Source organism: Meleagris gallopavo, chromosome 22 (assembly GCF_000146605.3).
Source record: "Meleagris gallopavo isolate NT-WF06-2002-E0010 breed Aviagen turkey brand Nicholas breeding stock chromosome 22, Turkey_5.1, whole genome shotgun sequence".
Taxonomy (NCBI): domain Eukaryota; kingdom Metazoa; phylum Chordata; class Aves; order Galliformes; family Phasianidae; genus Meleagris; species Meleagris gallopavo.
In genome coordinates, this window is record NC_015032.2 from 1,344,878 (window position 1) to 1,371,561 (window position 26,684).

General features: G+C 47.1%; 1 protein-coding gene across 1 annotated transcript; it reads left to right on the plus strand.

Annotated features, from left to right (window-relative positions):
- Positions 1-2,042: 2,042 nt before the first annotated feature.
- Positions 2,043-26,565, plus strand: FAM83C (family with sequence similarity 83 member C; the record flags this gene model as incomplete). The annotated part of the gene is made up of 4 exons (XM_003211916.4): positions 2,043-2,699; positions 10,031-10,198; positions 14,211-14,335; positions 25,187-26,565. Coding segments are annotated over 4 exons (1,875 nt in total), but the record flags the coding sequence as incomplete, so codon positions are not given.
- Between the last annotated feature and the right edge of the window lie 119 nt (positions 26,566-26,684).

Sequence of the window (26,684 nt, forward strand, 5' to 3'; positions counted from 1 at the left end):
GACGGGATATCTCTCATCTAATTTTAGATGTCTGCATGGTAAACCTCTGTCCCTGAGTCTGACGGCCTGAGCTTTCCTTCTGCTCAGTGCAGAGAGATAAACACCTTCATGGCACGTTTCCTCCAATCTGCTCCTCACGTCTGCAGGGTGAGGTGGCCCAAAAGATCTCTGCTCTTCCCCTGTCCCAAAGTGGCCCAGGCTGACAGCTGTGGATGGAGAGGTTTACACCACAGGTGCTTTTGTGTGCTGGTGTGCATGAGAAGCACTTGGAGGCAGAGCAGCTCCCTACAAACCAGCTGGAGATGGTGGAGAGCCCTGCACAGAACTGTGAGCAGAGATTTGTCTAGCAGAAAACACACATCTGATGGCTTAAACAAAAATAAAAGACGCTCCTCTAGCTCTTTAGGAAGGCAGAAAGATGGGTGGTGGTGGTGCATTTCCTGTGTTCTCGATGGGGTGATGGTATCACTCTGGCAAAGCACCTTAAGAAAAACGCCCATTGAATGCCATATCCTTTTGCTTACTTTGCTTTTTTCTCCCCTTAACTTCCTTATATTGTTTGTTCACCACCTTATGCTATTCTCTAAGTGGCTCTAGCACTTATTTATACTTACAAAGCTTCTTTTGTCCCAGATCTTTTGTCCACATCAGCAAACTCTGGACCTGCAGCATGCAGCTCGGAGCCTCTGACCGCACATGCCTTTGCTTCTGCTCCAGCACTTTGCACTGTAAGAGTTCATCCCGACTGCAGCAGCCCAGGGACCAGCAGCCCGTGCCTATTGGTCCTCCTGCTGCTGTAGCCAATGGAGCTTGATAGTCCCTTGGTGATGTAGGACATAGTGTCCAAATGTGCCGGTTCACACTTAGACATGGCTGTGCATCCCCACTGACTTTAGCCCGCTGATGATCAGGGAGCAGACATCTAGCATTTAGGTGTATTAGCTTAGCCTGGATGAATGTAATCCCCAAAGATTTTGTGATTTGTAGATGAAAGGCTGGCTGACCGGCTCCCCACGCAGCCAGTTTTGCACTGGTTGGCTGTGTGGAGTTGATGGCTAAAGGGGAAGGGAGATGATGGGATGGGGGAGGTCCTGGCTGCAGCCTGGGGACTTCGGTGCACCTCCTGTGCACAGCTTTTTCTGCACTGAGGAAAAGCATTGTGTTAGGAATGCATCTGGGTGCATTCCTAACGCAGTGTTTTAAATCCTGTATTAATGCTGCTCTGTATTGTTTTTCCAAGAATAACCTCATGGTATGCTGGAGCTAACTAGTCCCAAAATACACAGAACGTGGACAATACTGTAATCCCAGTGCACTGGGATCAGACTCGGATTGAATGGTCCCTTCCTCCAGGAGATCAAATGCAGAAAGACAAACGAGCTACTGCTCTCATAGCCTGCAGTATCTAGTGACATAGACTGTGCAGAGGATCCAGATAAATACCAGGGTCTTGTGACACCGAAGGCAGCTCTCAGCACCTGATGGAGCGGCAGCTGTCCCTGTTCATGGCAGGGGGTTGGACCAGGGGACCCTTAAGTCCTTTGCAACTCAATGATCCAATGATTCTATGAAGGTGATGTTTCGGCTTCTGTGTCAGTCACCACATGGTTCTCAGGAAATGCCGAGCAGGAGAGCAGCAGTGCTTTGGGGATAACTGAGCCTCATCACCCTCCAGGGGTATTTGTATTTCGTTACAATTGCCATCGAGAAGCATGTTTGATTTGGAACAAATTTCAAGCAGGAACAAGTTTCACCATCTGCATTTCCACTGTAAGCACAAGGAGGGACAGAACAGGTTGGAGCCTGCTTGGCCAAGGGTGGGGACCTGTCAGGAGCGGAGGGGAGGGCAGTGCATGAATCAGGGACCGGGAGAAGGAAGGAGCGGCTGGGAGAGCCGACCTTCCTGCCGGTGAGGAAGGGATCTCCCAGCACCGCTGCCAGGTGCGCGCCGGCGGGGCCGAGCGGAGCCGGGAGCAGCTCCTCCCCCGGGGTGGGAGGCTGAACCCGGTGATTAACGTGCGAAGGAGTGGAGCTGATGCTGAACGCCGAAGGAACCTGCTGGGAGGAACTCGGGAAGGCGCGAGGGGGCCGGAAATTACCTGGAGTCCTTCAGAGGACTAACGCAGCAGGAGAGGCGCTGCTTAGCTCTGGTCATGTTCAACTACCTGGCAGTAGAGGTGAGGCCTCAGTTCCACCGCAGCTATGGGAGCCAGCAAGGGGTGTCGGGGCCGCTGAAGAACCGCCTGGAGCAGCTGAAGAAGCCGTGGTGGAGGGAGCCCACCCCGCTGGTGCTGCAGCACAGCGAGACAGCCAGGCTGGCCGTCGACGCCTTCCTGGAGCAGGGGGAGCGTGGCTACATGAGCGCCGTCGCTGAGGAACGGGAGCTGCCTTTTCTTTCCACCCTGGACATGGAGTATATGAGCCAGCAGAGAAGCCAAAGCTTTCCGGAGGCCAATGCAAAGAGAGACAAAGAGGGTGACCCTGCTGACGGAGATGGGTCCTCCCTCTGCTCCGAGCTGACCTCTGGCACCTACTTTCCGCTCATGTCCGATGTGCACCCTCCGGAGCTGGAGCTGGGCTGGCCGGGGATGCCGATCCTCACAGTATCAGGCCAGACTCAAGCCACCATCATTTTCCAAAGAAACAAAGTTAACAGCATTAAGGATTTGCTCCGGTCTCTGATCAGCCAGGCACAGACGGTATGTACGGCACAGTGTGGGCGCACTGGGGTCTCCTGTCCTGGCACAAATCCCAGTATCTGGTCCTACAGCTGCACGCCGCCTGCTCCGAGCTGCTGCTGCAGTCTGGATGCCTGGCGTGGTGCAGCTGCTCTTTCTCTATCAGATCTGCGACTGTTCCCACTCCTTTCCTTCCCTGTAATTTCTTTCCCCCTGGGATTTCATGTCATCCAGGCAGTGTGCTTCAAGGCATTCAGTCTGTGCTTGTGGCTGTGCAGAGCGCGGTACCGAAGCCCGCAGCAAGCAGCAGGCTTGTTGTGCAGTGTTGCTGCTCAGCTGTTCTCAGCCCGCAGCTGTGCCTCATCCGTTCCCCACCAAGCGGCCTCGGGTCAGGGCTGTCTTGGCCTCTGGACCCCTCGTGAGGTGGGACAGGAGAACAGCACGGGGGGGTTGCTGCAGGAGAACGCAGGACCAGAGCAAACCAGTGGGATGAGAAGCCCTGCCTATGGTTTGGGGTAGACTAGAACACATCCTCATGTCTTCAGACCCCATGTGTGCTGCTGTGTGATGGGTGAGCTCAGCCCGTTTTGCCCCGTGGTGCCGTTCCTGCTAGGTGGGATCTCCAGCCCTCAGATGCCATCAGCACCGTGCAGCTGCAGTGTTTGCCTATCGAGCACAGTCCTGCTGGGGATTTTCTTCTTCTTTTCACTCCGCTGTCATACAGCGTGCTAAAGCAGCCACTCAGGCACATTTCCAGCTTTTATGAACCTTATCCCCTTTGTGGTTCTTTCAATCTCTTCCGTGTTCATTTTTCTTTTGTGCTATTTTATTTCACAACTTCGGGGATACTGAGCTAACTTCCAGTGCAAAGTTCATTTCTAATCGGTCAGCTCCTGGGTAATTACTCTTATCACCCCAGTAATTTCTTGTTTCACTCTCCAGTCATTCCTTAGATACCCGGTAGAGAAAGCAGGAACTACAGAACTGCTAAGCCAGGACATTAACTGTGTCAGGAATGCCAACAGCAGAAAGGAAGGTGTTATCTTTACCACCACCTGCAGAACAGAGTGAGCAGCTGAAGCTGTGGCCGTGCAGCAGCTCCAATTGCTGGGCAGTGTTTTAACAGCACCTGACAGCCGTGTGTGGCTGAAATACAGGCACAAAGTGGAAATCTCCAATTTTTGCCCAAAGGAGGACAGTTTGGCTGCAGTGTTTCATGCTGAATTTTGATAACGCCCTGTAGGTAAATATAGGAAGTTTCATCCAGGAAGTAACCAACAAAGTGCTCTGTTTGCCCTTACGGCAGCTGGTTTACGCACCTTCCATCACCTGAAGGGTCCCATGATGCTTTTCAGCAGTGGGGATTAAGGCACAGCCATGGTAGAATGCACAAAGTGAATGATTCCAACGAATGGCCCCTTGCTTCTTAGCACGTGTCTCAGATCTCGGACAACATTTTGATCCTTTAAACACCTGAAAAATATCCTGCTGCTCTTCAGCTCACAGAAGCTTCCCTGAAGCTGCAGGGAGGCTGCACATCGGGGGCTTTTTTATATCTAAGGGCATTTTGAGCTTTTCATTCTCACTTGGCTCAGAAAATCGCTGACATTCTTCAGCTCGTTGTGTCCAAGCTGGAGATTTTCGTATGTCATTTTTGGCTGTTGTATGAAATGTGCTAATGAGCTTTCAGCCATCTATTGGCTCTTTGCCATGTTCTGCTGGCTCCTGTTAGCAGCCTGCCAGCACTTCCCTTGATTAACTCTGATTGACGGCAGTTCCAGCTCACTCACAACCCCAGTTACTCATCTTTAAGCAGTTACTGAGTCATTTTGCTCTTCAAACCACCCAAAAGGATGTTAGGTGTATGTCTGTCAGTGCTAAAAGAGCGACCAGAGGTGGAAGCACCTTTTGCCTGAAGTGCCAGTAGCAGCTGTGCAGGGAGCTGCTTGCTCCTTTGCCATGTTCTGCAAATACTTTCTGCCTATTTTGCAACAGCGTATTCATCCTGACAAGTGATCAAAATGGGCATTTGTTTCATTGGTCCTTTTTGCTGGTGCGGTTTGTTTTTCTGCTTGGCTGCATTTACCAGCTTCTTTGGAGGTGTATTTTCAGATTTGAGCTTTTCCTTTTGCAGACATAAGAAGATGAAGCATAGCCACACCTCAGCCTGCATTTGAAAATGCTCTCATAATATCCTTCTGTTGGGTGAGCTGTTTGTGCTGCCCGCACTCTGTTCACTCCTCCTGTACACCTTGGACCTGGCTGTGTGTCTGCATTTGTGAGTGACAGCAGAAGGGTCCTTGATGGTCCCCCAGAGAGGCAATGTATTGCTTGGAATGGCAGCACTACAGTAATGACCCAAACCACACTGCTATTGGCAAACACCAGTAAAACCAGCTGTGCTGGTTAGAAACCAGACAGATGGCAGCCCCAGCGGGGCGCTGCTAAGTGCTGTAATTCCCCAAGTGATGACTGCAGTAATTGCTGAATTTGAGTTTCCAGAAGTTGATGCAGAAACATCATGATTTCACCCTACGACGGCAAGGTGTGAATTTTCCAGAGCCCGTGGGCAGCTGTCATTGCCGTGTCTTCAGTGAGGAGCAGGGAGGCCCTGAGCCAGCCCCAGCCTTGCAGCTCCCACCTCTGCACCCATGGACATGTATCATTTAGGTCTGGGTGACTTAATTGCTTGTAAGCTTGAGATAGAAGATGGCAGGAGCCTGAATGAGAGAGAGGATTCAGCACTTTCAGTGCAGAAGCTTTGAGGCTTTAAATCTCACTTTTAGGAAAATTCAAAGGGGAAGATTTCCAGGGTCTTCATCTCCCAAGACGTATAGAATCATAGAATCATAGAATCGTTTGATTTGAAAGGGACTCTTAAGGTCCATGTGGTCCTGGAGTGAATGGGGACACCCACAGCTCCATCAAGTTGCTCAGAGCCCTGTCCAATGTGACTTGAATGCCTGCAGGGATGGGGCATCTCTCACCTCTCTGGACAACCTGTGCCAGTGCCTCACCACACTCATTGTAAAAAACTTCTTCCTTACATCCAGTCTAAATCTTGTCTCTTTTAGTTTGAAACCATTTCCCCTAGTCCTATCACAACAGACCCTGCTGAAGAGCCTGTCCCCTTCTTTCTTATAGCCCCCTTTAGATACTAAAAGGCTGCCAATACTTCCACTTTGAGCCGATGTTATTACTAGAGCTGCCTGCCTTGTTTACCAAGAGGATATGTTATTGGAGCTGCAGTTGCCCTGTGGCACTCAGGCTCTGTACAAGGGACCCTAAGGGCATCTGCTCCTCCACCACGTGGGGCTGTGCTGGGACACATCCTCCCCTCTGTCCCCACTGCAGTGTGCAGTGCCAGTGGGGCCACTGGCCTCCTCAGACATTGGCTTTGAGTGCTCACCAGCACCACCGGGTGCAAACCTACCATGCAAGGAGGGCACGAATGGAGCCAGCATTTCTTCCACCTCCTAATGCCAGGTGAAGGCCCATTTTGGAAAACATGAGTCTGGCTGTGGTGTGGGGCTCCACCCAGCTTGCACAAGCTGCTGCCCTGCTGCCCGAGGCTCCTGCTCCCACAGTGACGCCAGAGCCCTGCCCCAGCACTGCCAGGAGATGCAGATCTGCCTGGCAGCCAGCTGTGCCCCACCGTGCCCGTGGTGACAGCACGGTGACAGCATGCTGCCACACGCAGCCATAGCAGTGCCTGCTCAGCTGCATCCCTCTCACAGCAAGCACTGCACAGTGTCTGTGCTGCTGTGCAAAAATCCTGAATTCTGTGAAAAATGCTGGAGAAAAGCAAGCTGATGTAACCTGCTGCACCCACCTGGCACATGTGGGGCTTTTCAGCGTGGAGGAGCCAAGGCCAGAGAATCAACAGCCTCTCTTAACTGCATCATATTGACCTTCCAAGACTGTCTTCAGGGCCAAGCCTGCCCCAGGAGCTAAGCTGGAGATGAACTGGGCTATCTCAGGCAAGTGTGTCTGAGAGGGACATGCCTGGGGCCCCACACAAAGTTTGAGCTACAGATTTTTTCTTGATGCTTTTTCATTAGAGGATGAGTAGCCTACCAAAGTCGTTTGAATTGCCTGGTCTTGCAACCCTTGCTCTTTGGCTGAAATGTGGAAAGACAGGGTCAAGTAGTCCTGCTCTTTTTTGAGGATCTCAGCAGTACCCAATGCTGACAGCACAGCAGAGTCAGTTTGGGAAGCTGAAGATGCTTCTCACTACCTTCACAGTGCACACAGGGCCGACTGTGATGAGTGGTGGGATTGCAGCATGAAATCCTGGTTTGCCAGAGCCTCATAAGAGCAACAAGAATTATGAAAAATACCTTTCGGGGTCAGGCTCTGAAGCTCATATCTGCCAGGGTGAGAGGGTGAAGGAGACATGATTTTGGCTTGGACAGTAGGAATGGCTTTTAGTGCTTGTGGGAAGAGTACATCACTTTCCTACAGCTGCCTTGTATCCCACATACCTGCCTGTGATCACACCTGCCTCCAGGAAGGTGTTCCTTCACATCCCTCTGTGGCTGGCTGGGCCTGGAGTCTCCTGCAAGAGGACCACTGTCAGTCGAGGTATGTGAACAAGATGGTCTTTGGGGACAGTTCAGATAGAGCCAGAAACCTTGTCCATCCATGAAAGTCGGCAGAGGAAAGCTCACCCTACATGCCACCCTCCGTAGGGTTGCTATAGAGTACTGTGTTCATTGCTATGCTCTAGCATGAGCAGAAGAGGTCCAGACAGGCTTCCCACCCTCCTGGGCGTATGATGGGCAGCAGGAACAAGGTCTGTCTCAGATTGTGCACAAGGGCAGGACACAAGCATTGAGTGGCAGGGTGAAGTAGGCCATTGGAGTTTCACTGCAAAACTCGGAGCTTTTGGGTCATCTTTGTTTGGACATCCCATACTGGGTGCAGAAACTCAAAATCAGACCTATGAACCATTTATCTTACTCACTTCTAAGATATGGTAAGAACTAAAGTTCTTGGTTGGTAATTCCAGTATTTCTTTAGCTTTTGAAATGAAAGCAGCCTGTCTTAAAATCCTTTGTTACTTCACTTTTTTCAGTCCCCCAGTGTGATGACCACTTCCCTGAGTTCTCAGTGTTGCTTGATACTAGATTAAGGCCTAGGTCTCTAGGATTGTTAGGATTGCTCCATAAGCGCCTTCAGGTGAAGTTCATCAGGCCTGGCTAATTTTCCAGCTCAGCAAGCGCTCTGCTTCCGGGTCCTTCAGTCTCCAAGCTGTCCCCCCATCTCCTATTCCCGTCACTAATGGTGATGACCAGCAGATGGATCTCAGCAGTCTCTTCTCAATCCGAATAATGGCTTCATTGCTGTTGTCTGCAGTATTTCTGCGAGATAAAGTGGAACAGCTTTTCCCCTTACATCAGTGGGATGACTTGCCATGGTCTTCAATTCAATCCTTCTTCTTCGTAAGACCTTATCTTCAGTGTATTGAGATGGACTTTCTTGAAATCTGTTTTTTGTTGTTGTTGTTTAATTTTTATGCCATTCCTTCTTTCCACTCTTGGGATTCTTAACTGCTACTTCATGGTCGTGCTTAGAAATACACTTTAAACAATCAATCTGCTTACAGGCAGAGTCAAATTCAGAACAGCTCTTCCACTGGTTGCCTCTCACCTTTTGTATGAAAACCATCATGAATGTACTCGTAGTCAATATCTGTCCTGCTGTGTCTTTGCCAAAAAATGACTGGGTAGTCAATGATTTCCACCAGAGCCTGAGCTCTGAGCAGCTGCCAGTTGCCTGTAAACTGCCCCATCTACGTGATCTTTCTGGCCCAGTGATCTGTAGGCAGTCCTTGCTGTAACGATGCGTACGTTCTTTTCCACGTTACTTACGAGGCAGATTCTTTCAGCCTGCTGATGTCATTGTGAGGCCACTTTCTATCATCTTCAAAATGGCATTGCAATTGGGGGAGGTTATTCATGTCTGAAAAAGGGCAAACACCACACCCATCTTCGAGAACTGTAAGGAGAGCCCAGGGAATTACAGGCACGTCAGCTTCACCTCTCTCCTGAGGAAGAAAGTGCATCCTGGAACATAAATCCAGGTACAGGAAGAACAAGATATGAATGTGAATGCCAGCACACATTGCTCCAGTCTGACACAATTCCTTTCCATGAGAAGATGACAGATGGTGCGGATGAGGGAGGAGCAGCAGGCACTGTGTTCCCTGAGTTTAACAAAGATTTGACGTGGTGTCCTGTAGTTCACTTACAGCAAACTGCTAAGACATGGTTTGGACTGGTGGACCATGAGATGGGTGAAAGGAAATGGGCTTGATAGCTGCACTGAGGGGGTTCAAAGCCTAACTAATGGTGTTCCCTGGAGATCAGTGCTGGAGCCAGTACTGCTTCATGTCTTTGCTAACGATCTGGAGGATGGGATAGAGTACAGCCTGAGCATGCTTGCAGGCTATATGACATTAAGAGCAGTCAATAAGCTCAAAGGTAGGATTTCTGTTCAGAAGGATGTCAACAAGCTAGAGAAATTGGCTGATGGAAACCTCATGAATTTTAGGAAAGACAAATACACAGTCCTGCAGTCCTGCAGTCCCACAGTAGGAAGGAACGACTACACAGAGCAGGACACAGTGGGAGCAGCAGCCTAGGAAGCAGCTTTCTAGAAGAATGTCCTAGAAGGAAAGGGGTACTGATGGACAAGAAGTTAAGCAGAGATCACTGATGTGCCTGTGAAGGCCAGCTGCATCCCCAGCTGTGTTAGCAGAAGTGCCACCAGCAGGGAAGGGGAAGGGTCCCTTCCCACGTATGTTCCATGATTCTGTTTGGTGTCCGTAGGATGTGATTTTGGAACAAGGACATGAGAGTACTTGAGCTACATACCTTCTCCTTTACCTGTCAGTGTGCTCCTCGTGAAGAACGCATGCTTCTCTGGGTTCATACGCTAGTCATGTACGGAGTCACTCTTACACCAAATGAATCATAGTTTTGGTCAGTCTCAGTTCTTCCTGTTTGCATGCTATGTTTCTGGCACATTTGCTTAAGGCAATACGTACTTGTTGCACCAATGACACTGAGTTTGTGCACATGCATAACCCTTTCAGCTATTTCTTTCTGTGAAGGACGGATGGATGAGGCAGGAGGCAGCAGGATGGGGAATGTCTTCATAGTTATTAAGAGTGATTGCCCTCATGATGGGGCAAGTGCTATTAAATGCAAAGTTCCAGGAGCAGTTTTTGCTCATGTGGCCATTGCTACTCTGTAGCTTTGGAGATTTGAATACTTCATTCTTAGTTTAAAGTACATTTCAACTGTCGTCTCTTTTTTTTTCTTTTTCTTTCTTTTTCTCCCATGTAGGTTATAGCAATTGTGATGGATCTGTTTACAGACATGGAAATACTGTGTGACCTGCTGGAGGCCTCAAGCAGACGGCACGTTCCTGTTTACCTGATCCTGGATGAAGAGTACTTGAAGCATTTCGTGGAAATGTGCAATAAAATGTCTCTCACTAAGGACAGTTTCCCAGTAAGTGTTCAGTCACACTCTAGATGTGATAACCAAGTCTTGGAATCGATAAAAATTGATTGTTCTATTCATTCTGCCTGGCCTTTGGGACCTACCTGTTGACCTCTCTCAGTCCTTGCCCTAGGAAACTGAATTGCAAGACTTAACTGGCTCTTAGATCTTCAGATCCCTGAGACCCTTCAGATCAGCTTTAGGTTCTGTCCAGAGCTGCTACACTGCAGCTCTGTGGCAAAGTGTGGGGAAGGAAAGCTGTGTGCCCCTTTGGATGTCTTGATGCAGAACCCACCATTTCCTCCAAGCCCTATTGCACGCTCTCAGTGTAAAACCAGAAGTTAAAAATGTCATGTCAGGATTTATTTCTGGGCTTGTGATTCTTTTTGGTCCCTGAGTTCATGAAGGATTTGTGAAGAGCCTGATTCCCCACTCATTGGGGAATCCATATGTGGTGCCCACATATGTACTAGGAGTTAATATTGCAGTGAAATAAGCACTTTTGGCTCAGAAACTCCCAGGCTCAGAAATGTCCCCCAGCATCATGCTGTCCCCATATAACCTTTCTGGCTGTCACCTCCCAGTGGAGGATGATTTTGATATCATTTTTCAGTCCTACAAGGCTGACACTACTGGCTGTGCTCCTTCCTTCATGCCTTCCCTGGAGGGAGGGGCTGGTACTCTTCCAGCCATCCATTTCATCTTTCTCTCACCTTGGGAAAGCTCAAAAACAATGTTTTACAGCATTTTAAATACAGATAGATGCAATTGCAAACATCTAATTTCTTCCTCGTTTTTAACCTGTCTACACAAAGTGCAGTTTAGAGATGCAGCTTTCTTTCCCCGTGTTGGTGATGCTCTGTCCTTTCTCACTTCCCACAAGTCAGATCCATTTTGTCTTGCCTCTTGCCATGGCAGCTATTAGAGAAAACTACTTCTTGCTTTGTTTCATAAACAAATGCATTCCTAATGTCACCTGGCTGATAAATTCCACTTCTTCAAAATCTATTTTATTCATTTCTTATCCAAGAATCTGGCCATCGTTTTAAATTAAAGTCAGCATTGGTTTACATCCTTGGGGATGCCTATGTCTTTTTGTTAGACCTGATGTCACATCTCGTGCTTTAGTGGCTAATTAAAGCTTTCCTCCCCCATTCATTGACTCATCTGCAGGTTTCAATGTGAAGTGCCCCTTAGGCTGCTGCATCTCAAGCAGTACATTAACACACGTGCTCTGATATTCACATCTAACTGGAATGAATGTACATATTTTATTCCTGGTTCTGGGTTAAGACCGGATATGATGGTAAATCTCCATCTGGAATAATTAATGAGAACTCTGAGTGTAATGGGGAATTTTCTTACTTCTAAGAACTTTTTGTGAGCCTAATGGTGTTGAATATTGCTGCTGAGCATCAGCAGATCTGACAGTAGTGCATCAAGCATTGGCAGCAGTCCCAGCAGAAGGTTTTTGTATTTTTTTCAAAGGGACATGCATTGAAGCTAAAAGTAAGCTGAGTGGCAATGACACGTGGTGGTCTGGGTTTCCTGCAAGACTGCAGGATTCTCATCTTGCTTGGACAGCTGAAGGTCAGGATTGCCAAGGGGAAGAAGAGGATGGAAAAATTGAGCCAGATGTCAGCAACTCATCCAGTCTTGGAAAGGAGAGAGGGAGTGAAGGTGCACTATGGAAATAAACCAATGGGATATCTCTTACTTGTAGTTGTTTCAACTTACGTGTGGGAAAAGGAAGCTCCTCTCTATGAGAACCACTATTACTGAAACCTGAGCACTGGAAAAAAAAAAATTCCTGAATTGAATGGCAACAGGATTAGGTGATCACCTCCCCAAGCATATCTTGCTCTATTTCAGCAACTTGTGGTGGCATTTCATAGTACCATAGGACAATTCAGGTTGGAAGGGTCCTCAGGAAGTCATTAAATCCAGCATCCTGCTCAAAGAAGGATCACCTGAGAGGTCAGCCTGAAAATCTTCAAGCACGAAGATGGCACAGCCTGCCCTGGTAATGCATTCCAAAGCCTAACTGTTATCATGGGGAAAGAGTTCATCCCTTCTCATAGGTGACAACTCAGGAATGTTCTGGGTTGCAAGAATAAGTGGGATCCACAGTGCAAAGCTCGTGAAGCTTCAACTCTGTCCCTCCTAAAAGTTTTAATGAGCACAAGAGAAGACTGGAGAAGTACTTGGACAACCACAAGTAACATTAGGGGCAGCATCATAAATGGTTGCCTCGTTCCTGCTCTTCCCCCATCTCCCTATCATGGCCTACGACAGGAGATAGACTGTAGGATCAGTTGGACCCTTGTCTGGAGGAGATTCATGAAGCCCTGAAAGCAATGGTGCTCATTGCATGGGCAGAGAGACTTCCTCAGCATGACGTGTGTGTTGAGCCTTTTCTGCCCTCCTGTGCTGAGCTCCCAGCAGACATTTCCAGGAAGCCCACCTGCTGCCCACAGGGCTCTGGCAGATGAGGAAGGTCAGTGGGAGCAGAACTGAGCTGGGCCTCCCGCAGCTGGTTGCCCCCAGCTCCTCCCTGAGGCACAACTTCTGTGCCAGGAGCTGCACATGAGGCCAGAGACTGGGCCAGCCGGTGCCTGGCTGCATACAGGCAGCCCTGCAAGCCCACACTGCTCATCTTGCCCTGGAGGAGGAGAGGCCACAGCCATTCCCAGGAGCAGCTCCTGGAGAGCAAGAGGATAGATGGGATGTGGGTCTGTGCACTGCGGAGGACGTCTGCAGGCAAATCACAACTATTTGTCATGGAATCACAGAATCGTTTAGGTTGGAAAAGACCACTAAATTCATCTAGTCAACCCATCACCACCATGCCCACTAAACCATGTCCCTCAGTGCCACGTCTACACCTTTGTCCTTTGTCTTCAGCCTGCCAGTTGGGTGTTAAAAACTGCTTTCTAGCTGGACTGAAAGATGCTGCGTGTTTTGGGCCAGCACCCACCTCTGCAGAGGAGCAAAACAGCCCTGGCAGCTTGTGCCACCTATAGTGACCACTACAGCCACAGCGTTCTCATCTGTGGATGCTGGCACTGGGCAACGATGAGCTGCCCACAGAGAGATGTGCCTGCCCAAATGCAGTGGGAACAGTTCGTGGCACTTCCCGGCGCGCCAAGGCCACTGCAGGTGGCCATGAACTGGCCTGGAGGGGCAGAAGGGGCTGGCAGGTGCTTGGAGGTGCTGCCTCACAGATGCTTGAGTTGTTTTGTTTGGCACCATTTCCTATAGATCTGTCAGTAACTGCTTTCAGCAGCTGTTCTCCTCTCCAGTTTGCCCCACCTCAGGTGCAAATAACTCATATTATTGGTGAAAACCTCTCCTTAAGACAAAGGCTCCTGTTGGATACCAGGAACCTCATTTCCTTTTTTGTGCTGGACAGTAGGTTTCATGGCTGAAGTTGGATCAGGGAAACTCTTAAGACAGGTGAGAATCAGCTCTGCATTCACCTGAATGCAGCCACATAAAATGTTAATACCGTTTTAAAATATACCGATAAAAGGTAAGTCTTAAAACATGGACATACTTTTCTGTAAATCTCTTATATTGAGCAATATTTTTTTAAGAAGTCTGTCAGTATAGAAAATCAGAGCAGTGTACTCAATTTGATGGAAAAACAGTTGTTTTGAGTCTGAAATTAGCTTTAATGCAGAGCCACAAACTAGTGAGGTTAGCTGAGTATTAGCAATATTCTGGAATAAACTGTAGTTTTACATACTTCAGGAATGATCTGTAGGATCGCTGAATTCTCTCTTTCTTTTTTTTGCACCTAAGTACAACTTGTTCATATTTGCTGGCGTTTTTATTTTATAGAAGCATGCATTGTGATCAAATACGTGGGATGTGGGACCCAGCAAACACTTGCTGCCACGCTGCATTCTACCTCTGGGCACAGCAATCCTGCGTGAGATTTCATTGCTGACAAATTGTGGAACATTCCAGTTTGGTTCAGTGTGTGTTCCTTTACCATCTCTGCTTTCTTTGATTTCAGAACATGTGCATAAGATGTCTGAGTGGAGACACATACTACAGCAAAGCAGGCAAGAAATTTGTAGGCCAGGTTCTGGAGAAGTTTGTCCTGATTGACTGCGATCAAGTTGTTGCTGGTACATACAGGTGAGAAAAACAGCAACTGCTGACGCGGCATAATACTGAATAATTCCTATTTTCTTTTCCCCGTGATAAAGATGTACAGCTGTTCTTACCTTTATAAGTGTCAGTTTTCACTTTGGTGCTTCATCCTTCACTCCACCAGCTTGCCTTACTTTGCTGTTTTGTTATCAGATAGCATTAACTGCCTGTCTGCCAGCACTGACAGCTCCTGGAAACAACTGTCTATGAGTATCACCTGATTTCTTAATTGTGTAAAAAACGCCCTACCAGGTCAGATGTTGCCCCACCTTTCCTCCCACAGTGCACACGGTGTTTGCATCAGGCCTGTTGGAGAGTGCTTCCCTACTTATTCCCTTCTGGATCTGTTTTGGATCTATTATTCCTGACAGTGACCAGCTTTCATTGAATTTTTCAGCTGCCATTGTACAGTCAGTGTTTTTACCCAGTTACCTTTCCTGAAATTGAATATGCACGTGCTACATTTATTTAGATTGCTCTCTCCCACCACAGGGTTGAAATTGTACAGCAGGGTTGAAATGTGAGCAGCATTACAAAGTGGCTCTTCCACTTCTGCCTCTTAAACTGAGTCTCATGCATCATTCCTGCCCACATCCTGAATGGCATCTTTTCTTGTGGGTCAAATCATTTAGGGTAGTTAATTCTGGGAAGTAATTGCTTATTTCTTCCAAGAAGTTTTTCTCCACAGCTCATCCCCTTGAAGCATTGGCCTTTCTCTGGATGTGAAACCTCCTGCTGTTAAACCTATCCTAATTTTGCAGCTCTAATCTCACTTCACACTGCCTCATGCTGTTGCACACTGTACTGTCCACCACAAACAGTGCAACTCCCCAGTACGGATTGTTTGGCCATTTCTATTGGTGCCCAGCAATACTTCATCCTCCCTCCACCAGGTCTCCTTGACCACTGCTCTCTCTCTTTCTCTCTTACTCTTTTCCATCCCCTACCAGAGCCACTAACCATCCAGCGAGCCGCTGGTGCTGGAGCTCCGAGCTGCACTTCCCTTCTGCTGGCATCACCACTGAGTGTAGAGTTATCCTTCTACCAACCTCTGCCACTAAAAGATAGAAGTACTCGATCCCAACTGGCTATGTCAGTTTTCTATTTAAACAATATGGAGAGCAGTGCCTTTGCTGGCATTTTGGCCACGCTAAGACAAGGATCTAAGAGGGGGTGCCTGGAAACATCACTCCATCTCTTTTGACTGCACCGGGGGTTTGGATAACTGAAAGCACTCATTTTAAATGGCTAAAGTTGGGCATGTGTCTGCTGGGCTGGTCTCCACGGCCGTGAGAAGGTTTTGTTAATTTCCCCGTTGCCCTGAGTCAGGGGATTGCTTGAAACACAGATCAGTTCCCTGCGTCAGTTCCTCTCCTGCTGACCTGGAGCAGGGCTGTGGATCCAACGCCTGCTTGCTCTCTCTAGAGCAAGCTCAGTTGGATATGGCCTTATGTCTGATTCCCTGCTGTCCCACCAACCACCCCATGTTCTGGACTGTAAGAAATTGTCTCTGTCTATGGAATTTGGACAGAAAAATTTCCGCAGGAAAAAATCAGGTACACTGCAGCTTGGCACTGTACCAGGTATAGCAGACAGATAAATAACTCTCCCTGCGGTTGGGAAAATGAGATTCAAAGGACGAGAGCAATGCCTGAATAAAGCCAAATGCTTTGCTCAGGAGACTTGTGTGCAAGGATCAGAGGCTTCAGGACCTCTGGGGCTGGATGTTGTGCGTGCTTCTTCATGTTCACTTTCCCACAGCAGACTTTTCCCACCTTGATTGTTCTGTCTTTGGCCTCCACAACACCCTCTAGCAATGAGTTATGCAATATAATTTATGCTTTGTGTGAAGTGATCTATTGTGTTTACATTAAGTCTACTGCTGTACAATTATATTTGGTGCCCCCAAATTTCCATAACTCGGGAACAGTAAATCACTGTTCTCTATTTATTTCCTTGACTGCATCCATGATTTCATCTTCCTCCATTACAATCCCTGTGTGAATCATCTCAGCTGAAGTATCCTTAGCTCTTCAGTCATTTCTCAGGCACAACTTCCAGACCTTTAATCATTATTGCTGTCTTTTGAGAGACAAATTGACCAGAACTGCAGGAGGAGGCCAGGATATCCCCACTCACTATACTTCACTATAGGTGTAAGGGGGATGTCTCTCTTTGTCTCCCTGTCTCCACCGTGGCAGTTCCCAGCCTGCTGTTTGCCTTTCTGACCAGTGCAAAGCACAGCAATGATGCTTGTTTAGAACTGTCCATGGCAATTCTGACCACTTTCCTAAGTGCTAATATCTGAGAGCTCATCAGTATATAGAGAACATCAGATTTTTGCAGCAGTTTGCATCTACTGACATTGAATTCTGTCCACCATCATGTCACTATAGCATAAAATCCTCTCACCGCTTCTTATGTTATCCAGTTTTCCCAGGACAATTTTGCTGGGTACAAACTGCTTTCATACAACTTTCCAAAACTTGCGGGATTCCAGTGGGTACATTAAAATTATCGTTAGCGTTTGCTTCCCATCTTCCATCAGCTCCTTGGGAAGACATTCTTCTATGCTCCATGATCACTTAAGCTTTCTTAGAGTCCTCGATGAATGACTGTGTCCAGATCTCTGTAAATTCACCCATCCTACACCAAGCAGATCGTGCACATCTGTGTGCTCACTGCCTCCTACAAAGAACGGCAGCAGGCTTTGAGGCATGGCTTCCTTCCACAAAAACATGCTGAGTCTTCAGCGTTATGATTATAGGTATTTATGCATCTCATCATGTTACTTTCTGTTTGCTTCTACCAGTCTGTTCAGTATGGAAATAAGCCTGGCTGCTTCGTAGCTTTCAGTAGCTCTTTGAAAGGTTCACATTGACGACTTCCATTCCTCTGTTACCATGTTCAGTTTGAAATGATAGGTTATTCTCTGGTTAATAATTGGAAAATTGCTGACTTCCATTTTTTGAAGGCTATTTATTTTAGTGTTTTCTTTTACTGTGCCTTTTGACTCTGGTGACATTTGGATGCGTTAAGTTGTCTTTATTTTGATAGGTATATTTGCTCTGAGCCTCCAATATAGCATCTTTAAACAACCTTCACGCTGCCTCAAGCAGTTAACCTCTTCGGTTACTCATTTAAATTTCTTATTAATAGCGTTCCTCACTTTCTCTTTTCAGTTAAACATTACTGTTGTGGATCACTTTCCTCCTGAAAGTATATTTGATAGGTGCATCTCATCGATATTTTTGCAGAGTGGCGTTTCCGAAGGAGCTATTTCTCCTTTTGTAGGTTTTCTGGTTAGTTTCTCCCCAAAGCAGTCGTTTATAGAGGACAAAATGCAGTTTCTGCAGCTCTCCTAGTCATGGCCCCTATTCAGTGCAGGTATAACTGACTATATTCCTCTGCCTTGAGCAGAGGACGTGCCCCTTAGCACACCATGTGCACTGTCAGTGCTCTCAGATCACAGTACAGACCCACTCCTACGTTTTCCATATTTGAGAGTGGAATTTTAATCTAGCAGGGATACGTTTCATTTGATGATGCGTTATTTACATTATTTGACTCATTTTTCTTTAATGCTTTGTGCCATTGCCCCAGCAACATATCCCCTATTCATGCTTTCTGTAAAATTTCTACACTTCAGTTACACTGTTTCTCAGTTTCTTTTCCCCAGTCCCTTTCTGAGATGATTGCTGTGTCAAAGTCATCATTCCAGCTCAGGCATCTCACAGTATCTGTCCCTTTAGCTTAGAAAATCTGTGGATGTGTGTGTATCTGACCTGGCTGCCCCGCACTGACCACTTCTCTAAACACAGCTTTGTTTTTTCAGGTGTTACTCGTTGACTCTAAATCCTTACTGGCATTTCATTGATTTACTCCTGTCCTTACATCAGAATACATTTTTGCTTTTATTCCTAAGTTAGAGTGGGCAGTTTCAAACTATTCTGCACATCATAGAATCATAGAATCACAGAATGGCCTGGGTTGAAAAGCACCACAGTGATCATCTCATTTCAACCCCCCTGCTATGTTCAGGGTCGCCAACCACCAGACCAGGCTGCCCAGAGCCACATCCGGCTTTGCTTCAGATTCTCGTTTCAAACCTCCCTAGATCTTCTGCATTACATCACACAGCAGTCACATTTTATTTAGGTTTAGATGGAATTCAGCTTTCTTCCATACGGTCATTATATTCCACATTTTTCCAGTTCCTTATGAATTTACCATCCTTTCCCTAACTTAATTTCCACAGCCATGTACTGAAATGTTCTTTTACTTCTCTGTTCCTTTCTAAAGGTGGTAGAGGAAGCATTTTATGAGGCTACCAAGAAAATCCTGTTTGCTTTCAGCTTCCTACTTAGATGCTCATTTACTTTACACCCAAGAACCTATACACGCACTGACCATTGGCTTCTCTTAGTGCTCCATAATTTCGATCCAAATGCCTCTGCCATCCTTCATTCTACTGTCCTTCATCTCATCTTCCTTCTTTGCTGTCATCCTGTCTGAGCCTTCCCACATCTATTTACTTTCAGTACTTCCTTGTTGAACTGCATCTGTTTATTTCAGGACCCTTTTCAAATTCAGACCCGTGCGGTTCCTCCCCATTGGATCTGATTTGCTGATGTAATGGGTGCACTCTCATTCATGAAGCTGCTTGTGCAGATACGGAATAGCAGCTGAGATCCCCTCAAGTTTCAGTACGTACTACAGTGCTGACAGTGAATCCATCTGGGTGCTTGGTCTGCCCACACCCTTTCTTGCAGGGGAGTATTTTCTTTCTCTGTTCTTGACTACTCAGATATTCGGTGTCTCTTAATTCTTCAGCTGTAAGAAGAGAATACTTTCTCCTCACATAGGTTCTCATATCATGCCTGAACTTCTGACCTCTCCCCACGTCTGTAGCCATAAGATTCCCTCTTCTGACTAAATATTTCCATTGCTTCCCTTCTTCACCATTACGTTTCCTGTCATTAACAGGGACATTCCTGTCATTAAAAAGGAAAACAAGGCTCACTGAGCTAAGCAGATATCCAGAACAAGCAATAATCTAACATTCTAAATGTAATTGCATCTAATTAGTATCATTCCAGGCACCAGAAGAAATAGCATTTCCCTGAGCACTTTTTAACCTGACAGAGTGAATGGCACAAATATATTTATTAGTGCAGCAGATGAGAGAGAAGCCCAAGGGCAAATGGGGCTAGAGCTAAGCAGATTTTGAACAGGAAAACTTGAGTAAACATTTGCCAGGCTAGCAGTAGAGAAAAGAGGTGGTACTGTCAGCCTGAGGGCAGTTCCAGGGCTGTTTGTGCTGCCCTAGAGGGGGTTTCTCAGCTGAAAATGGAAGATGGTCAAAGTTCGTCCTGCCAGTGGCACAAGGAGGAAAGAGCTCATTGTTTGTTATATATTCTTGAAAAAAACTCAGTACCTGGGCTCGAAGCTGACACGACCAATGAAACTGAAAAATAAGGGAAGAAAGCTAATAGAGGGTTACAAAACTCCACCCCTGGCTTCAGCACGAAGGAAGGCAAAAACAAGTGCACAGGTGTTTGGCAGAGGGAAGGTAAAGCTACAAGGGTTTGAAGCCGGAGGAGGCTTGGCTTTTCTTCAGGAGAGAAGTGCTCGTGCCCTCAGGTAGCTGTGCCCCACACAGGAGGAAAGAGCTTTTAAGAGAGAGCTCCAGATCTAACCCAGTGAGCAGTTATCCTCAGAAATGAATTGCCATTAAGCAGAAAGTGAGTGCAGGGGGAATGGAAAGCACAGCGCATCAGCCAAGAAACCCCAGGCTGAAATGTAAAGCATTGAAGTGCCAGCAGATAGGTGATGTAAAGCTTTGCAGAGCACACCAAATCAAAGAGGAGGAAGTCCTTAGGTGTACAAATAAAAACTGAATCCAGAAGGAAGAGACGAGGCATGGTGAAGTGAGGATGAATAAGCAATAAGGGATAACCAGGATGGGATGCCCAAATTAACTGAATACATTGCACTGTAATATATTCATATATATTTATATATATTTACATATATTTATATATAGTTACATATAGTTATATATAGTTATATATAAAAGATGTAAAAACAGGGATGAAAATGATTGCAAATGCATTGGAAACAAGCTTAAAGAGCTTATCATGATAAAAACAGATTATTATCATCTCAGATATTAGAGAGGAAATGTAACATGAAATTAAATGTCTGGAAATAGTATGTATAGTAAGTATGCTTAATGTACTAGATAGTGCCTGTGTTGAACAGTGATGCACAGAGGCTGTTTGGGCACACAGAATGAGAACAGAACACCTTGGCAGACAGCGTAAAGCAAGAAAATAATGAAGACGAGTAATAGGAATTACACAGGAAAAAAAAGTTGTTATCTTCTCAGCCGGACAAAGCTGAAGCAGAGCGGCTGAGCACAAAGAACGACGGCACGGCTGTGAGAAGGCAGCGGCACCCCCGGCCGCCATGCGGTCCCCCAGGGGCACACAGAGGGGTTGACCTCGCTGTCCCAAATGCTGCTGAGCCGACACACCTCGTCTGAAACTCGCGGAGCTCCAGGCAGGCGCTGCCGCAGCCCTCAGTGATGCTGTAACTCCATCTCCCGGCCGAGGGCTGAGCTGCACGGGGCTGTGCGGGGCTCTGCTGCCGCTCTGCCTGACTGCAAGGCCGAGGGAGGGCTGCTCTGCCCTCTAGCCTCCCAGGCGCCGGCCCCGGGGCGATCTGCAGCTGGCTTCTCCCTGTGCAATGGTCCCTTGTGGAAGCAAATAATGGCAGGAAAATCCTATGGCTTTTGATCCCTCGTGAACTTTCAGCATCCTAAGTGCTCTGCAGGGAGGAGATCCTCAGCTTGCTGTGTGTTGTGCTGTGTGGGGAAGCACCTCTTCTTGTCTGCACTGAGTTTGTAACCCATTAACTTCATTCAGTGCTTCACTTTTATCCCAGAATAGATCAGGAATGATCATTTGGCTTCCCTTTGCCTTAGATGGGCTGAAGGAGTTGGACTTGTTCAGCCTGGAGAAGAGAAGGCTCATTGCAGCCTTCCATACTCAAATAGGCAGGAACTCAACATTTCACATGGGCAAATAGTGATAGTACAAGAGGGAGTAGTTTTAAACTATAAGAGGAGAAATTTAGATTAGATGTTGGGGAAATTTTTCACTGATAGTCACTGATAGACGGTCAGGCCCTGGCAGTGCTGCCCACAGAAGTGTGAGTGCCCCGTCCCCGGAGGCATTCAAGGCCAAGATTGGATGGGGTCCTGAGCAGCCTGATCTGGAGCCTGATTTAGTGACTGGCAGCCCTACGCACAGCAGGTGGGTTGGAACTGAATGATCTCTGAGGTCCCTTCCAACCCACCCAATCTATGAGTCTGTGATTTTATGAGTCTATGACTCTCTGGCTCTTTCCTCTATGGCATTCATGGAGGAAAGACATTTGTCAGTTTGTATGAGAGACTTCCACTTTGCCCTGCCCTGTCCCACGAAGTGACTGCCTGCTGTCCTCAGCGTGCAGTTGTCTCCAAGAGATGGCTTTGGGTAGCATGGCAGCATGCTATGCCTAGCCATGCACTGCCAACAGCTGTCATACTTCTGGTGTTCCTATTGCATACAGAAACACCAGATCTTGGCCTGCATTGTCCCACGTCCCACTAGAGGCTGAAGAACATGAGTTTGTTGGCAGAGGGCTGGGTGGAAGCTGTAGCGATGGGTATAGCCATGGCTGGCAAGGCCACATCATCCTGTCATGGAAATGATGGCGAGGAAGAGAGCTGTGCTTCAGCCAAATCCAGAGCTCCTTCATCACGTCAGGGTGCATCAGGTCTTGTTGGGATGTGGAGAGGGCAGCACCTGTTACATTAGCACAGGAAACTGCAGTACTCCAGTTGGACTGAGGAAAGGAAGAGCCATGAGAGGAATCAGTGGTGGGACAGTCATAAGGCCAGGGGGTTCTACCTTTTGGGGGAAAGGCAGGTTCCTGTGATAGGGCAGGGAGAGCTGGGTGTGCCTCATGCCTTGCTCTAGGGAGACGGACCTTGGGCCAGAGGGTGGGAGAAGACTGAGGCAGAAGGTGGAAGTCATGGTGTCCAGAGAGGGAAAGAAAACTTAAGCTCTGTTGTTTGCCCGCTGCTAAAGTGAGGCTAGAAGCCTTGATGGGTAGCTATAGTGATGCTCCTGCTAGACTATGTGAGTCTATGAGACGTGAAACCTCCTAGCCAGCCTCTTGCTCAGCTCTGCTTCCAGCTCTCCTAGCAAAAGCAGTAGATGTGGGTGGACAGGGATGGCAGCATTGTCTTCCACTTGTTTACTCCCATGGTTCACAGGATGGTGCTCACAATCTGAGGGATGCAAGGCTGCTCCCTCAAGAGCATGGATGCTAGGCCCTATTAGCCCATTTGTGGTTCTGAGGAGTTCAAGTGAGCTCAGGTGTTTGTGCAGGCATCCCATAGCTGTCTTCAACAGCCTCATGGCCTATGAGCAGCTATAGGCCTCTCAATAGATGGCTCCAAATAGTGCTGTGCCATGCTAGGGGTGACAAAATGCTGGGGGGTCAGTCCTGCATTGAGGCATCTGGAGTTCTAAGGACTACAAAGTGTGGACACAGCACACCTGTATAGAAGGGCAGTAGCTGTGAGTAACACAGATGGGAACAGCAGCATCCCTGGGAGCCGGCAGTGCTCCTGAGATAGATGCCTTTGAGGAAGTAGATATGGACTACATGAAATTGCCCCTGTCTGGGCTCTCAGATTTCTTCAAAGAACTCATGTAGCTTTGTGAGAGATGACTTTCCTTTACAAAAGCCACCTTTGCTATTATATTGTATTTACCTATGTGGCCATTAATTCTATTCTTTAGAAAGAGTCTCTGCTAATTTGTGCTGTGTGGTTATGAATCTTAATGGTCTGGAACATGAAAAAAAATTCTATCACATTAGCAACCTTCTGATAATTAAGGCACTTTCAAGTGAGAGATTATACATCCTATGTAGTTGTTGAGCTGCTTTGTCCTCTGGTGCTCTCAAGCTAATTTTAAGTGGTCCTGCAAATGTTTTGATATGTTCTCTCACTTCTTCTACATAGGTTTCAATGTGAGACTCATCCTCTCATTCTGCATAAAGGTGGATTCAGGGCAGGGACCACTCCAAGCTCCCGCATGGTAAACACCAATGCAGAGGAATTCTCTTAGCTTGCCCATGGACCACACATTAATCCCACAGACTATTACTGAGTACTATTTCTTATACCTTTTGTAATTTGTGACTTACATCATTATGAACCATAATGACTTTGTACTGCTCAGGAAGAAGCCAAAAGCTGCTTTTCCTACTCTGAGTTCCCAGATAGCTGTATTATAACGTAAGCATCGATGAGGTCCCAAAACACAGGGTCAGCATCTTGTCCTGAGATGACATTTACTTGGGAACAAATGCAACCTCCCATTGCAATTGCTTTCCCATGGCTTCTGTGATTTCACTCTACTCTTGTGAGTCAAGATATGCTATCTTGTTTTAGCAACTGATAGCGCAGCCTTAAGGTGGCACTTCTGCCCACAACTTCATTTAACACAATTAGTCTGTTTACTACAGTGAGAATAAAGGAAGAAGCTGAGAATTGGGATATCCAGGAGCCTGTGAAGCTTACCGTATAGATGAAGCTTCCCTGTTTAATCGAGGAAAATGAGGACTGGGAGGAGAAATGCGGTTACTATCTGTAGACATGCAGTGGGGAGCAGAGAGTTCTTTAAGTTACAGTTGGCACAAACAACAGGTAGGGTTAAACAGGTAAGGCAAATATGCAGACTGGTAATAAGAGAAAGTACTTCATCAGCTGGAACAAAACTGATTTTATTTTTTTCTAAGAGTATAACAAGCTCTCCCAAAGGATCTCAGTTCTAACGCCACATCTTTCTTAACTGGATGGTGAGGAAAAGATAAAATGAGTTAGGGAATCTCATGGCAATACTTACGGAAAACAACATTGGTTTTCCTGTCCTTTGCTATCCCTTTGGGGCTCTGGAGACCTTCTCTGCTCCTCAGGACAGTGCTTGATATCTGCATTCCCACCTCACTGAGCAGCCCCCTTGAGTCCACCATGTTGCAGATCTTACGGACATAAGAATGAAGGACATGTTGAGGCAAGGGAAGTCCAAGCATGCCTTGATATCCTCCCATGACCTCTGTGAAGCCAGGAGGTGGACATGATGATCCTTGTGGGTTTGTCCAACTCAGAATATTCTGTGACTCTATGAATGCTACATGGACTTGTGTTTCAATGACCCACAGCCTCTCCACTGTCAGACAGCTGGAGGTCTCCTTGCTGCTGCCCAATGGATACAACCCACACCTCCCACACTGACTGACAAGCCTACCCATGAATGTTTCACTGGTGTTCTCCACCACCTGAATGGGACTGAGAGTGGGAAAAGATGCTTGTCTGTGGGCAGAGTGCTAGCAGTAAGAAGATGAAGAAGAAACAGCCTGAAACATGCTGATGTGCTTTTTAACACAGGGCCCATTTGCTGCTCTGCACCCTTTACAAAGCTAAGAAGACCTACTGTTAGTGTATTAATGGTTGATACACTCACTGTAGAGGATAACTCTTGTCTGTTGTTTATATTTTCATACACGTCATATCATCAAGCTGAAATTAAATGACCTTAAGTCATTATATAACATGTAGCCATTGCTACATGTAACCTCAATTTGCATACTTCAGAAGAGGTGTTAATTTAGAAACATGAATGGGGCAGCGATACATCACTTAGATGTCAAAATCAATGCCAGGTGTCTGTGTGAACAGAAGGTACATGTGATTTTTTTTCTCTTTTTTTGCAGTTTCACGTGGCTTTGCAGCCAAGTCCACACCAGTCTGGCAACCCACTTCCGTGGTCAAATAGTCGCAGAGTTTGACAAGGAATTTCGGTACTTGTATGCAGAGTCCAAAGCAGTGACCAGCTTCTGTGTGCCAGATTCCTCACTTCAGATCACCTCAGAAGGTGACGATTTCCTTTTGAAACCCATCCACATGAATGACGCAGAAACCTTGAGCGCCTCCAGCAGCCTCTCCAATGTAAGCATCAAAAGCATAAAAATGTCTCCCTTCATGAAAAACTCCAGCCACAACGTTCACCAGGACAGGCAAGATTTGAGCCCTGATTCTGGTGATAATAAGGGGAAAGATGATACGTCTCTGAAGCCCACTTGCCCTACGCAGCAAGGGGAGCCACCAGATTCAGCTAACAGTCCTCCAAATAAATCCACGCTGTATCACAAACCAAATCTCATGACAGGGACGACGCTCTTGCAGCCAGAGCTATCCCCTGTCTTTGGTTCCTACCAACCTTATTACCAAGGAGATGACAGGGCAAACAGCGGCCACTGCTTCACACTGACGCAGGAGCCAACACAGCAGTGCCTTTCTGAAGGCACCAACAGCACCGGGCCGAGCACGAAGCAGAAAGGGCCTGCTGCTACCTCTGGGGAACCAGCAGCAGAAAATGACAGCAGCTTTTATGGGATGGAGAAAAGACAGAGTTTTGGACAAGGGAAATTGGACTTGCTGTCTCTGTACAACCAGCCAAAACGTGAGAAAAAGCCTGTAGTTCCTTCCTATGATAAACTCACTGAGGACATGCTGTCGGAAAAGAGCAGTGCGTACGGGGCTGAGAAAAGAATGACTCTTGGGCACAGTAAACTGGATCTGATCATCAAATACAACAAGTTGAAATCCAAACACGTACACAGTCGGTTCGAACTCTGACCTGGTTCTCCCGGGCCCTGCTGTGTCCTTTGGTCTTAGTTTAAAGCGGTTACCACCAATCATTGTATCTGGGGCTTGAAATCAAAATATGGGTGGGAAATTGGTCTTGTTGCTATTAAAAGGTGTCTGTGTTACGCTGCAATTTCTGATATATTCAGATGACTGATTCAGATGAGATTAGCAAGATTAATTCAAATTTTCAACTACAAGATGATAGCAAGAGGGGCAATGGGACATAAAAATGATGCACACTTCTACATACTTCTTACCCATTTCCCCCCAAACCTAAAGTAAAACCCCCACAACAGCTGCAAACTGGCACTGAGGTTTCCAGGACGAATCCCTATTCCCTTTGTACCAAGCAATCCCACTGTCCACTTTCTGAAAATGAAATGAGCAAACGGGGTGATGTTAGAAATAAAAGTGCTGTTCTGCTGGAAAGAGCCGTGTTGGATCCCTGTTGGGTGGGGAGCGGCCTAAGTTCAGCCATGCCGGGCCGTGCCTGGCCGTGCCGGCGCAGAGCCGGATGCCCGCATCCCTCGTGGAGGCGTGGAGGCGTGGAGGCGTGGAGGC